This window comes from Bombina bombina, chromosome 2, assembly GCF_027579735.1.
Source record: "Bombina bombina isolate aBomBom1 chromosome 2, aBomBom1.pri, whole genome shotgun sequence".
Classification (NCBI taxonomy): domain Eukaryota; kingdom Metazoa; phylum Chordata; class Amphibia; order Anura; family Bombinatoridae; genus Bombina; species Bombina bombina.
The window spans coordinates 769,983,293-769,998,359 of NC_069500.1; the positions used below are offsets into that span (position 1 = coordinate 769,983,293).

At 34.5% G+C, this 15,067-nt stretch overlaps 1 protein-coding gene across 2 annotated transcripts in view; it reads left to right on the plus strand.

Moving 5' to 3' along the window:
• Positions 1-6: 6 nt before the first annotated feature.
• The window catches only part of RFXANK (regulatory factor X associated ankyrin containing protein), a 55,930-nt gene continuing 40,869 nt past the window's right edge, over positions 7-15,067 (plus strand). Inside the window, exons 1-2 of one of the 2 annotated variants that reach the window (XM_053702917.1) lie at positions 7-73; positions 8,242-8,379. In XM_053702917.1, the coding sequence (XP_053558892.1) occupies positions 8,244-8,379 (136 nt within the window). In that variant the 5' untranslated portion in view covers positions 7-73; positions 8,242-8,243. Of the gene's footprint in view, positions 74-8,026; positions 8,142-8,241; positions 8,380-15,067 lie in introns of those variants that run through there. The other variant, XM_053702916.1, reaches the window with a different exon arrangement.

Below are 15,067 nucleotides of genomic sequence, written 5' to 3' on the forward strand. Positions count from 1 at the left end.
GTTCTTGTTTTCTCCAACCAGAGCGCTGTCTGACGTGAGTTCCAGGAAGTGTGTGTCGCGTTGTTACACACAGGTACGCTGTCCACTTAACTCATGCACTGCTGGAGATAAGGGAGGGGGTGTTGAGATGAATGTAAATAATAGTATTAGTCAGCACTTAGGTTATACCAATTATTACACGAGTTGCCCAAATTGTTGTTTTTATGTGTTTTGATCCTTAAGTGGCATATTTTGGTCATGAGTTTTTGCAGCACACTGGAGATGACTGGGATGAGAGACAGTTACCCGGTAGACTTCTAAAAATGATATAGTGAGTGTACTTTGCCAAGACTAAATGGTTAATATAGAAACACAGAACATACATTTACAGCCATTTGCTAAAGCGCAATAAACTTCAACGACATCTAAGTGTAACCATAGCTTATATATTGTTTGTATGATTTGTTTAAATTGTGATTCGGCTCCATATAATCTAATGACAAAGATGCATTTGAATGATATTTTCAGGGCTCAACATATCAAAGGAATAAAAAGAAGCATTGCCGTTTCAGTATTTTATTCTGGCTCGAAACGTTTTGACAGACTCCAAAACAAATATGTGGTGGCTCTTCTATATCTAAAATATATTTGTTTACCCAGTTTTGGTTTATAGCTATTCTATGTTGTTGAAATGTAAATCATTTTATAGGTAGGCTCACAATCATGTTTCTCTTCAATGTTATATGGCAGAAATGTTTGCAACAATGTTTCTATTTAACAATGTAACCCAAAAAGAGTGTTTACTCCAGTTCCCATGGAACCTATTTGATGAGTGTGCAGGACTTTGCTGCTTACTAAAAAGGCCCAATCTTCTGTATAACAATTTCCCTTATAGGCAATGCACTCATTTGCAGTGGAAACAAAATTACCTTGAATGGATAAGCAAGTCCAAATTAAACTTTGCATGATTCAGATAGAGCATGACTTTTTAAAATACCTTTTATTTCACTTCTATTTTAAAATGTGTTTTGTTCTTTTAGTATCCCTTGTTGAAAAAGAATATGCACATATCCTACACTAGTGGGAGCTAGCTGCTTGTTGGCACATTTGTCTCTTGTGATTGGCTTACTAGATGTGTTCAGCTAGCTGCCATTGTTCCTTCACAAAAGGATAACAATAGAATGAAGCAAATTTGGTAATAGAAGAAAATTGGAAAGTTGCTTAATATTGTATGTTCTAATTGAATCACAAAATTAAATTTTGGGGTTTCCTGTCCCTTTAATTGACTGAGTGGTACAAATATCTCTAAGCAATGTTATACATTGTTACAAACAATGCTCTCATACAGAGCTCAAGACAAAGGCATGCTACAGAGCCTACTTAGGCATTCTGTAAAAAAAGAGCTAAGTTTAAAAAAGAACAAACTAAAACAGAACAAAGAAGTAAATCTGATCATGTAATTTTTTTTTAAATTATACCCTATAGATTAGTCATAAAAACTTTAATTTTAACTTCTATGTTTCTTTAATAATTGTTATCTCTAAAATTAAACTTCAGTTTAGATTTAAACATTAGGTAAACTATTTCTTCATTATTGGTAATTTATTTTTGCTTTTTATACTGGAGAATGCAGACAGATGGTTTCTGAGCCTGGAAGAGAAAAGTACATTTCATGCATGCTGATTTGTTAATGTCTATAGTGCAATGTTGTAATCTTTTAAAGCAAGAATATATAGGTTATACTGTTTGTGTAGTTGCTGAAAGTGTTTAACAAATTCCATTTAGTTGATACACCCCATAAACCAGGGGTTCTTCATTGTTAGCCTGGTACATATCCTTAGTGTACTTTTAAATATACAACACTGTGTTTATTTTCTCTTTTCCTGTGAATTTGAAATAACTTTATTGATACAATACAATGATGTAAATAGAAAAATATTGTTAATTTTGGAGAAAACAGTAACCATACCACACAATGTTTTTCACTAAAATCCTTTTACTAGTTTATGCTCAAAGGACATTGCCATGAGCAGTTTATTATAGGATCGCTCAGTCCTAATTTTGTTAGACACTGCTGCAGTGGGCTGTTACATGTCAATGTGTTCTCACACCCTGGTTGAAAATCTGTGCTAATATCTGTTTATACATAGTTTTGACACACACCAAAGTATTTGAATATAGTAATGGTTTTCTTGCTTAAAATGTAGTTTAAAACTTATATTGCAATGATGGACAGAATATTTAATTAATAAGAAAGAAAGTTCTCCAGCTTGTGATGAACAAAAACAACCTTTATTGTGCATACCGGGTCCAAAATCGGCAACGTTTCGGGCAAACACTTAGCCCTTTTTCAAGCTTAACATAAAGTGAATATGACAGTGTTTAAATAGCCATAATTGCGCCAAACAATTGTGTTCCACATATCAATGTTGCCATCTAGTGGTATACAGCGTGAACATTTCAAAAAAGAAAAAAGGAGTCGATCCCAATATCCAAGGAATATATAAAAACAGCCTTTATTCTTCAAATTAAAATTCAAACATTATACACACACAGAGAGTATCAGGTTTTACGCGTTTCGGCTAGGTGCCGTACTCATAAACCTGATTAGGCACAGGTGAGTGCCTTCTTAAAAAGGTTACAAAACAAATGGTTATTGGTTGGTGCTAAACACACCCCTGTTAACCATTAAAGTGCTGAATGTACACAGTCAAATACTTATTTCACTCATAAGGAATAATGGGGAAATGGGAATGGACATAGAGGAATATATACATGTGTCAATTCTGATATCAAAGAGCAGAAGCAATTGATAAATGGCCAATATATGCAGTTCCAAATTCCAAGAACATACTATAAAACATTTTGTAAATGCAAAAAACAGACAAGGTTTTGCAACATTACAAAAGAAAAAAAGGAAACATATCAAATAACAATATAACAATAATAATAATAGTGAAACAACAAAACCTCCTAGATTCGATTTCATTAGCTAAATAAGACACACTAGTTTGAGATAAGTATATTCTAGTCCAACATTATTTTAAGCATAGACATATATAATGCACGAGAACAAATGAATTGATAAATATCAAAATCGCTTTACTAACTATATTGTTCAAGCTTACACTAATCTTATAAACCTATGCCTTATTTTAGTGCCAAATAGAATTAATAATTAGACAGAAAAAGAAAATTACTCTTCTTTTGTCCTTTTTAAAGTGTTTTCAAGTAATCAAATTGAAGCATCTATATTAAAGGAGATTTTTGTATGTAGTGCTAGCGATTTTGTTTTTAATAAGTTTTCTCATTGGAATGTTGTCCCAAAATATATATGTTTTAGAGTGTTCACAAATTTGGGGTGTACTGGACCATGAAGCCAATTATTACTTCCAATGGTTTATAATGTCAAACTCAGAATTAAATCCATGTGGTATCTGAGTGTTTAGCTTCATGATCCAGTACACCTCCTGCCTAGCCAAAAGTTGATCCTTGTTCCCTCCTCTGGGAGGCAATATTATCCATTTAAAATAATTGCAATTATGCCACCTAGTGAGCAATACATATATGTGTGTAAATTATATTATATGTGAACATAGTATAACAAATATTAAAAAATAAAAAAACTCAATAATTTGATAAACAATCATAATAAATAATCTAAGATTTCATAAAAAAACACAATTGATTCATTTAAAAAATATATATATATATATATATATGGAGATTATAGATAAACATAATCACCACATATAACATACAGTCAAAAAAATGAATACTCAGAGGAAGAATAAACCTTCATAGTTCTCTATCATGTAGGATAAATAAGATTCCACCTCAAAATACGGAAACCTAAACAAATTAAATTGAATTAATATTAATATGAGCTACCAAAAAGCTGACCAATTACATTCCCTATTAAGTCCTTTGGGCCATAAAGTGCACAATTCACTAATCCAAAAGGTTTCCCTTTTATTTAATAAAGTCTCCCTATCCCCACCTCTTCTTGGCATATGTACTTGCTCAATGATCTGAAATCGGAGCTGGCTAATATTATGCCCTGCCTTTAAAAAATGAGAAGAAACTGGGGCATCCTTGTCACCACATCTGATATTTGACTTGTGTGCAGAGATCCTTTCACGTGCCTCTCTAGTAGATTGTCCAATGTATAATAAAGAACATGGACATTTAATGGCATAAATAATGTTTCTTGATCTACAAGTGAAATATTCCTTAATCGTGTACCTCTTGCCTGTGTAAGGGTGACAAAACCTGCCACCTCTAATCATAGAGTTACAATTAATGCATGATAAACATGGAAAACAACCTCTACGTGTTTGGCCAGTAATAGTTCTCTGAATGCTTTTGCTACTCCCTACGTCAGCCTTAACCAATCTGTCTTTTATATTTGGACTCCTTTTGTAAGCTGGCATTGGAGGTTCCGCAAATGCTTTAATCTCTGGATGGCATTTATGCAAGATATGCCAGTACTTGCGAATAACCTTATTAATCTGGCAACTTCTGGCATTGTACTGTGATACAAAAACAAGTCTGTCTACCTTAGATCTTCCATTTACTGCTAGGTTTGAGAATATTTTGAATAAATGTTCTTTTGATATAATTACTTGGACTGTTGAGTTCGCACAAAAAGAGATTGCAAAGTATAAAGATGAAGTGGAAAACAAGACCTGCAACAAAGTGTACCACTTGATAAATATAAAGCTTTGGTGGATAAAATCTCTACATCTGTTAAAGAATATCAGAAGACATTGGACGAGAAGAAACGCACAAAATTCATGCATGATGAACAGGATTATAACCAGGGTAACGTCTACAGGTGGTCACAGAAAGCAGATGTGGACGGTCTTCCAAAGCCACGTTTCCAGTGTCAGAGACGCGATAAGCGTCGTACACCAGGTGATACACAGAGTAAATCAGAATCGTCTGTGTGTTTTTTGACCGAGGATTCAGATCCCGACGCCGGAGGGACGGGAGGAAACACCGCAGGCATACAACCCCCGATGCAAGGTGCCAAGAAGGCCAGCCAAACCCGCTGGAACAGCCGTGGCAGAGCCCAACAGTTCAACTAACCACTACGCTGGACCCGGTGAGTAGTCTATTTAACTCACATAAAGAACGGGTCAATATAATTGAACCTAATGGAGATGTCTTGACGGAGAAGAATCATTCTAGTTTTTGTGATATCCGTATACCAGATACTATGGACTTGTATGATAAGTTTTTATTGACGGAACCGGGACTTTTAGCAATACCTTGTATTAACAATTTTACTATGGATGCTACTAATATTGATGACACTAACATTGTACATAGTATTTCAGGAGTGAATCTGACAGATGTAGAGATTTCATTTCTTAATAAAGGATTATCCTATTGCCCAATTAATAAAGGTAACTTGTTTCAAGTAAAACATGAGCTGCAAAAGTTTTTCCGCTCTATTAAGTTGAAATTGTTTTTGGCAAAGGTGATAATGAGTTATGTGTTAAAGGGCACATCACTGAGAATAATATTCTTACCTGTAAATCAGTAGGTCTCAAAAATACGAGTAAATTTAACCCTAATACTACTGATAATAGTGCAAACACCTTCTTTGATTTGGTACTTAAAGATGTTGAACAGTTATTCCAAAAACCTGATTTTTTTTTTTCAAAGGAAAGCAATGGAATACAAAAATAAGACATCATTAGAAACTATCAAATCAAGGAAGGGGTTAACGGTGAAAGGTGCTGATAAAGGTGGTGCCCTAGTTGTGATGGATCAGGAGGCTTATATTAAAGAAATCACTCAGCAGTTAAACGATACAACAGTTTATGTAGCCATTGATTATGATCCTACACATAAAATACATAATGAAATCTCAAATATTTTGTCTCATGCTATTAAAAGTGAATTAATTTCAAATGATTTAAGAGATTTTTTACTAATTAAACATCCCATTAGGCCGGTCATATATTGTTTGCCAAACTCAGGGTCAATTTTCACTAACATCTCTGTCTTTTTAGATAAAATTTTACAACCATATGTTATCAAATCTTCTTATATTAAGGATACCTATGATTTCCTAAATAAACTTGAGGAACTTAATTTGCAAAATCAAAAGGTGATTTTATTCACTCTTGATGTATCGAGTTTATATACGTCAATTAAACATACAAGAGGGATTGCTTCTGTAGCAAAGGTATTGGGGAGTGATAACAAATATAGTGAGGCACAAATCCAATTTTTTTTTAATTTGTTGGAGGTAATTCTTTACATGAATTATTTTCTTTTTAGAGATATGTTTTACTTCCAAAAGAAGGGGACTGCCATGGGATCCAATGTCGCCCCAGCCTATGCAAACATTTTCATCAATAATTTTGAAGAGCTATTCGTGTATGAACATTTTTTGTTCAAGCAATATGGAGCCACATGGTGGCGTTTTATTGACGATGTGTTTGACATATGGTATGGCGACATTGGATCCCTATTGGTTTTTATTGAGGATCTGAATAGTTCAGTTAATGGCATTAAATTTACTTTGATATTTGATGAACAATCCATTCAATTTCTAGATACACAAATATATAAAGGAGAGCATGGATTAAAGGCTGATATTTATTCTAAGCCCACTGATAAGAATAATATGTTATTATATGGCAGCTTTCATCCATCCTTTACCTTTAAGGCTATACCTAAGAGCCAGTTGTTGCAAGTTGATCGCATTGTATCAGATCCTATAGTGAAAAAAATAAGTTTGGAACAAATGTCAAATAAATTTATGTTAAGAGGTTACCCTGCTGAACTTGTCCAGAAAGAGAAACAAAATGTTATTTCTGGGTCGAGTAAATTTGTGTCTAATTCAGTAAAGGGAAGATCTAAGGTAGACAGACTTGTTTTTGTATCACAGTACAATGCCAGAAGTTGCCAGATTAATAAGGTTATTCGCAAGTACTGGCAAATCTTGCAGAAATGCCATCCAGAGATTAAAACATTTGCGGAACCTCCAATGCCAGCTTACAAAAGGAGTCCAAATATAAAAGACAGATTGGTTAAGGCTGACGTAGGGAGTAGCAAAAGCATTCAGAGAACTATTACTGGCTAAACACATAGAGGTTGTTTTCCATGTTTATCATGCATTAATTGTAACTCTATGATTAGAGGTGACAGGTTTTGTCACCCTTACACAGGCAAGAGGTACACGATTAAGGAATATTTGACTTGTAGATCAAGATACATTATTTATGCCATTAAATGTCCATGTTCTTTATTATATATTGGACAATCTACTAGAGGCACGTGAAAGGATCTCTGCACACAAGTCAAATATCAGATGTGGTGACAAGGATGCCCCAGTTTCTTCTCATTTTTTAAAGGCAGGGCATAATATTAGCCAGCTCCGATTTCAGATCATTGAGCAAGTACATATGCCAAGAAGAGGTGGGGATAGGGAGACTTTATTAAATAAAAGGGAAACCTTTTGGATTAGTGAATTGTGCACTTTATGGCCCAAAGGACTTAATAGGGAATGTAATTGGTCAGCTTTTTGGTAGCTTATATTAATATTAATTTAATTTGTTTAGGTTTCCGTATATTGAGGTGGAATCTTATTTATCCTACATGATAGAGAACTATGAAGGTTTATTCTTCCTCTGAGTATTCATTTTTTTGACTGTATGTTATATGTGGTGATTGTGTTTATCTATAATCTCCATATATATTTTTTTTAAAAATGATTCAATTGTGTTTTTTTATGAAATCTTAGATTATTTATTATGATTGTTTATCAAATTATGGATTTTTTAATATTTGTTATACTATGTTCACATATAATATAATTTACACACATATATGTATTGCTCACTAGGTGGCATAATTGCAATTATTTTAAATGGATATATTGTATCACTATGTATTGCAACATTGTGTCTTTTGAAATATTCACACTGTATACCACTAGATGGCAACATTGATATGTGGAACACAATTGTTTGGCGCATTTATGGCTATTTAAACACTGTCATATTCACTTTATGTTAAGCTTGAAAAAGGGCTAAGTGTTTGCCCGAAACTTTGCCGATTTTGGACCCAGTATGCACAATAAAGGTCGTTTTTGTTCATCACAAGCTGGAGAACATTCTTTCTTATTGACCTTGTTTGTCTTGGTAAGCCCTCTCCGTGTCTTGTGAGTGGTGGGTGCTGTATTCCATTTGTTTCAGAATATTTAATTAGACATTCTGTATTAATTTCATCTCATTATTTCAGACATGGCAGATCAAATCACAGAGGACAGCTCTGTCACAACCACCTGTCTCCCTAGTGATGTGGAAACTACGATTCTTCACCTTTATCCTGTAGTCCAATATAATTCCGACACAGAAGAGGAGGTGACTCCACTGAGTGGTGAGAACTTTAGGAAGAAAATGACCACTAAGGTTATTGTAGAGTATCTCCTCCTTCATCTATTCACTGAGATCAAAGCTATATGGCCACTCTAACATAGCAGTGAATTTGTTTTGTGGATTACTGTCCTTGAGAGCTGTTCAGACCATCTTTTTTAGTAGTGTATGTGTCACACATTCTGTCCGAGAGAGCTAGGGGTATATTTTGATCTAGACCAACTACACCTGTGCCTAGGACAGCAGTATTTGAAGGGTACTTCTGTGGTATGATTTCATGATGTCTTCCCACTTATGTACTCTCCTAATGTTTTATTTATTCATTTTTATTACAAATCAATGATTCTTGGTTGTCTAGGGGGGGGGGGGGCGGTGCACGACCCCTCCATAATCCCTGCCGCTAGCTGTGAGTAATATGTAAAAGGTAAATACGAGTTAAAATTGTTAGGGTGGGGGTTCAGGGGAGGGACATTTCCCAGGGCCTATGGCAGTGCAAAAAATACACTACTAATCAGAGTTGTTTGTCCATTGTTCTGTGGCAATAAGTGTGTGTAAAAGGTGCTCTATCTAATAGCTGTGTGAGGCCTTATTAAAAGGATAGTAAACGTCTTGTGAAGACTTTTCTGTTGTCTTGCTATAGAATAACTTATCAGCCAAGTCTAAATACTTTTTTTAAAATCAAAGTCTTGTTTTCTGCTATTGTTTTTCAATAGCCAGCATTACAAGGGTGCTGGTGGTGAGGTATATGGTGCGCAGTGTGGGGGACTGTAATAGTGTAGCGTGGGCTCCATTTATTTTCATTGTTAAGAAGTTTTCCGCCACGCTTGTATTTTCACCTGCTTGCCGCTCTTCCATCACTCTGATGGCAGTCATCATTAGCTTCAGACACACTGTGTGTTTGTGCTGATCAGTTAGTATAACGGAGCAGATAAGATACCCTATACAAGGAGTGGAGAGAGGGGGTGCGTTATATGTGGGTATCATTTTCTTGTACTGCCTTTAAGCTAATTTTTGGGGGCATTTAGCAACCTGTCATTGCCTGCATATAACTAGATGGTTAGTTCTGCTATGACTTGAACTGAAGTCCACTTGCTCACTATATTGGTTCATTTGTGCTATAATTTATACTTGTGATGTTATTTCTGTGCTATTCTGTGCTGTATAATTAACATTTTGTAATATGGAGCAGACTGGAACTGTCCCTTCTGGGTTAGAACCTTCAGAGGGTAGGCCTACAGATTTTGTTTTTCCAATCAACAAATGTATACTATATACTTGGCTGCTGTCTGTCCATCAAGCTCAACTTTGCAGTGCCTGTTTAAATTCGTATTGCATTCTCAAATGTCTATGTCTGCTGCCGCAAAATCAGCTTGCCCTCAATCAGTAAAAACTACCCAGGGAGGTGCTTCTAATTTCCCCCCACCAAGTTTCAAGGATTATCTGAAGGCAGCTATGCTGACTTCAAGTAAGCTTGAGCCTAATCTTATTCCCTCTAAATCTTCTACTAGAGGTGATTTATCTAATGTATTTGCTTATGCCAAGGCAGTTAAGGATTCATAATCTGAGGTCTCTACTTCTGAGGGTGAGTTGTCTTCAAATTCAGATAAGGAATCTAAGAAGGCATCATTTAACTTTAAAGTTAACCATTTACAGTTGCTTAAAGGGACACTGAACCCAAATTTTTTTCTTTCGTGATTCAGAGCATGCAATTTTAAGCAACTTTCTAATTTACTCCTATTATCAAATTTTCTTTATTTTTTTGGTATCTTTATTTGAAATGCAAGAATGTAAGTTTAGATGCTGGCCCATTTTTGGTGAACAACCTGGGTTGTTCTTGCTGATTGGTGGATAAATTCACCAAACCAATAAACAAGTGCTGTCCAGATGCTGAACCAAAAAATAGCTTAGATGCCTTCTTTTTCAAATTAAGATAGCAAGAGAATGAAGAAAAATTTATAATAGGAGTAAATTAGAAAGTTGCTTAAAATTGCATTCTCTATCTGAATCATGAAAGAAAAAAATTGGGTTCAGTGTCCCTTTAACCTCTTAAGGACATATGACGGAATTTTTCCGTCATAAAACAATTGAGCAAACAGAAAGCTGTGTCCTTAAAGGGTTAATGAGTATTACAGACTTAAGGGGTTCAGGACCCTAAACCAGTTGAGGATAAAGTAAAACAGCTGGACCTAATCTTCAATCGTAAAGCTAAGTCTGCTGAAGTTATTTCGTGTTCCAGACACAATTTCTGACATTATATCCAAAGAATGGGGTTTCTTTTCTTCCTTCCCCACAATTTAAGATGATGTTTCTGGTCTCAGCTTCTAATTTAGAACTTTGAGAAACCATTCCAAAAGTGTATGGAGCCATTTCTACTTTTGTGAAAAAAACACACAATTCCTCTGGAAGATATTACTTCTTTTAGTGATCCTATGGATAGGAAGTTGGAAAGCTATCTTAGAAAGGCTTTTCTTCAAGATGGATTTTAGTTTCAGCCAGCTGTAGGTATCGCTTGTGTTGCTGATGCAGCATCACATTGGTGTGATTATTTATTTGAGTTGGTATCTGTTGAATCTTCTTTAGAGGATACTCAAGAACGTATAAGGTTTTCAAGATTGGCTAACACCTTTATTTGTGATGCGGTAATTGAAAACATTCACATCAATGCAAAGAATAGCTTTTGCTCCAGTGGCTATTCCTTTTGTGGGATTTCACCTTCATTCTCTTCAGATATGCATGCTAAGACAGTAGAATAGAGATTACACCAATCTATCTCGGTTAATTTGGTTAGATTCTGTGGTTAGACAGTCCCTTTCTTGGTGGACGGCATCCAATCCAGTTTCTCTAGGAATGTCCTCACGTTGTCCATTCTGGGAAATAATTACTATTAATGCAAGTCTCTCAGGTTGGTGCGCGATCTGATGTTCTCGGCGATCTAAGGGAATTTGGTTTCCTCAAGAAAACTTTGTGGGATCTTCTGAGTGCTTCAGACTTGGCCTCTTCTCAGGTAAATTCAATTTATTTGTTTAAGTCCAACAACATAATTGTGGTAGCTTATATCAACCACCAAGGAGGTAATCGCTGTTCCCAAGCAATGAAGGAGGTATCTTCCATTTTAGCTTGGGCAGAATTCCATCAGTGTACACATTCCCGGAGTCAAAAATTTGGTGGTGGATTACTTAAGTTGTCAGACTCTTCATTCTGGGGAATAGTCTCTCAATCTGGACATTTTAAATCAGTTGGTTATTCATTGGGGTCTTCCAGAAATTGAACTGATAGATGCATTAGCAGTTCCTTGGCAATTTCATCTAGTGTATCTTTTTCCACCAATTGTGCTTTTTCTGAGGGTGATTTCTCAGATCAAACAGGATTTTTTAATATTAGTAGTATACCGTTAACTGTAGAACAAGAAGGGATATTATGTAAAGGCCTATCGTTTGCCCCATCCACTAAACTTAATAAATTTGAACATCTAATCAATGTCAATCAATTTATTAGAAAATTAACCTTAAAGAAATATTTTATTAAGAATAGCCATGAAAAGGGTAATTTTATCGAAAAAACAGTACTAAATTATTTAAAAAATAGAAAAGACTTGGTGATTAAGCAAGCTGATAAGGGCGGAGGGATAGTGATTATGAACACCACTTACTACCTAGAGGAAGCCCAAAGACTTTTGAATGACACAACAACATATAAAAAAACTTATTAGTGACCCAGGGAATAATTATTTTAAGCACTGATGCTAAAATGAAAGAATTGATTACTGATACTGAATTTGATTTTCTATTGGTTGAAAAATTTAGAACCCCAATCTTTTACTTTCTCCCAAAGGTGCATAAAAGCATTGAAAGACCACCAGGGCACCCTATAATATCAGGGATTGAGAGTATTACTTCCAATCTGTCTCAATATATTGATTATTTTCTGCAAGGTTACGTTAAAAATCTTTCATCATATTTGTCAGACAACACATTTTTTAAATATAATAGAAGCAATCAAATGGGAAGCCAATATGATTCTTGTAACCTGTGATATCAGTGCCTTATATACTAACATCGACCACAGTTTAGGTCTAAAGGCAATAGAATCTTACTTGAGACTAGATGAAAATATGAGAGAAGAACAAGGTAAATTTATATTAGATTGTATTTGCTTTATCCTGAATAAGAATTATTTTAAATTTGACAACAATTATTTTCTGCAAACTAAGGGAACGGCTATGGGCACAAGGTTCGCACCCAGTTATGCAAATCTTTTTATGGGGAGTTTTGAAGAACAAATGATTGATACTTCCCCATGGGGTGCAAACCTTGTGCTCTATAGGCGTTACATAGATGACATGTTTTTCATTTGGAGAGGAGATTCCGAGCTACTAGACCAATTTATTGAAGATTTGAACAGTAATAATTTTGGTATGACCTTTACCCATGATTATAGTTTTACTAAGATAAGTTTTCTAGATATAGAAATTGAGATAATTGATGGACAAATTGAAACCAGAACCTTTTTTAAGAAGGTTGATACAAATAACTATATAGATGCAAAAAGCAACCATTTGGACACATGGAAAAGAAATATACCAAAAGGACAGCTGTTAAGATTGAGAAAGAACTGTACTAAAGTTAGAGAATATGAAGACCAATCAAAAATCATCACTGAAAGATTTAAACAAAAAGGTTACGATGGACAAAGAATAGAAAAATTAGCTAGTGAAGTCAAAAAGGTAGATAGACAAAGCCTCCTAAAAAAGAGAACAAAAACCAGATTGGTAAATAGAGATGATGATAATGAAATAAATATACCTATAATAACCACCTTCTCAACTCAATACAAATTTTTCAAAAAGATAATAAACAAACACTGGCACCTATTGTTAAAAGATCCTCTACTAGGTCCAAATATAAGTAGAAACCCCAGATTTATATATAAAAAGGCAGAACATTTTAAGAATCTACTAGCCCCAAGTGAATTCAAAAGGAAGACAACTTCAATGTTTGATAAAGGGATTAGAGACCTGGAAGGTAACAAAATAGATGGCTTTTATCCCTGTAATCAATGTAAATCTTGTCAATACAGTAGTAAATTAAAAAGTCTAAGATCATAGAAAACGGGAAAATATTTAAGATCAATGGTATAATTAAATGTTCAGATGAGAACGTAATATATGCAATAAGGTGTGACTGTAATTTATTATACTTAGGACAGACGAGTAGAAAACTAAGAGACCGGATTAGAGAGCATAACTTGTGTATGGAACACCAAAGGAAAGACACATAGAAACATAGAAACATAGATATTGACGGCAGATAAGAGCCATAGGCCCAGCAAGTCTGCCCGACCTTACCTAACAGTATAAACTTATCTATTTCGTAGGATAGCCTTATGCTTGTCCCATGCATTTTTAAAGTCCCCCACAGTGTTTGTTGCTACTACCTCTTGAGGAAGTCTAAGATCATAGACACAATACTATATAAGCACTTTCATGAAATACACCAAGGAAAAGTGAGTTGTATGAATTTCTGGGGAATTAAGAAGTTGATACCAGATGGTAGAAGAGGAGATATAGAAAAGAAACTCCTTCGTCAGGAGGCTGAGTTAATATATAACTTTGGGACATTACACCCCCTTGGTTTAAATAGTGAATTGGATCTGAGTCGTTTAATTTAAATTAAGATGTGTATAAGACATATTGAATTAAACAGAGGCTTATTTAGAATTATAAACATATATTTCACTAATGGTTGTTCCAATGTAAAATGCCAAATATCAACCTTTATAAAATCTAAAACTCACCAGTACATTATTGGAAAAAGCTTGTAAGAATCTTTAATGACATTAAAATGTGGAGAAGGTTTAATTATAACATTAAAAAATTTTTTTCTGTAATAACTGACTATAATTGGTTTAAGGTTATTATGAATATACTAAATAATGTATATAAATATTCTCTATATTAATTTGAACTAAACGATAGAAATATTCTTAAAGCATAGTTTAGTTATAACATGGAAGTTTTTTTTTTTTTTTTTTTTCTGTAACAACTATAATTGGCTTCAGGTTATTATGAATATATTAAATAATATATATAAATATTCTCTATATGAATTAAAGATGAACTGAATGATAGAAATATTTTTAAAGCATATTTTTAAAGCATAAGTTATAATATATAATATTCAGATATGATGAATTTCTAAATAAAACAGACCATAAATAACATCCCATTATACATAGTTTCATTGTATATGAGCGATCTACATAAATGTATATGGATTCAAAAAATGCTAACACTTTGAGGTTAAGTCACTATAAAAGAAGAAAATTCTATTATGAAACAAATATATGCCACAAGGGGTTAATCAAACTGCCTTTAAAAACGGAAGGAGCAGGTGAGACTGATTATCTTGACAAAGGCTGTATTGCCCATACGCGTGGATACATTGTCTGACAAGCTCCAGCAAAAAGGAAAGGAACCGGATATTGATCTGGATCCACCTGAGATCAACTGTGTTTGCTCCCAGAACCGTACACCAGAACAAACCTGCAAGACGAATCAAAGTCGGGTATCGGAGGTGTGAACGGTAGGAGCTCTTCTTACACTACACTGAGTGCGCGCACTAAAGTCTCCCAACAACGGATCAAGGTATTTGACAGCTGCTCTCACAGAAGAAATTACGAGCGACCGGAGCTCA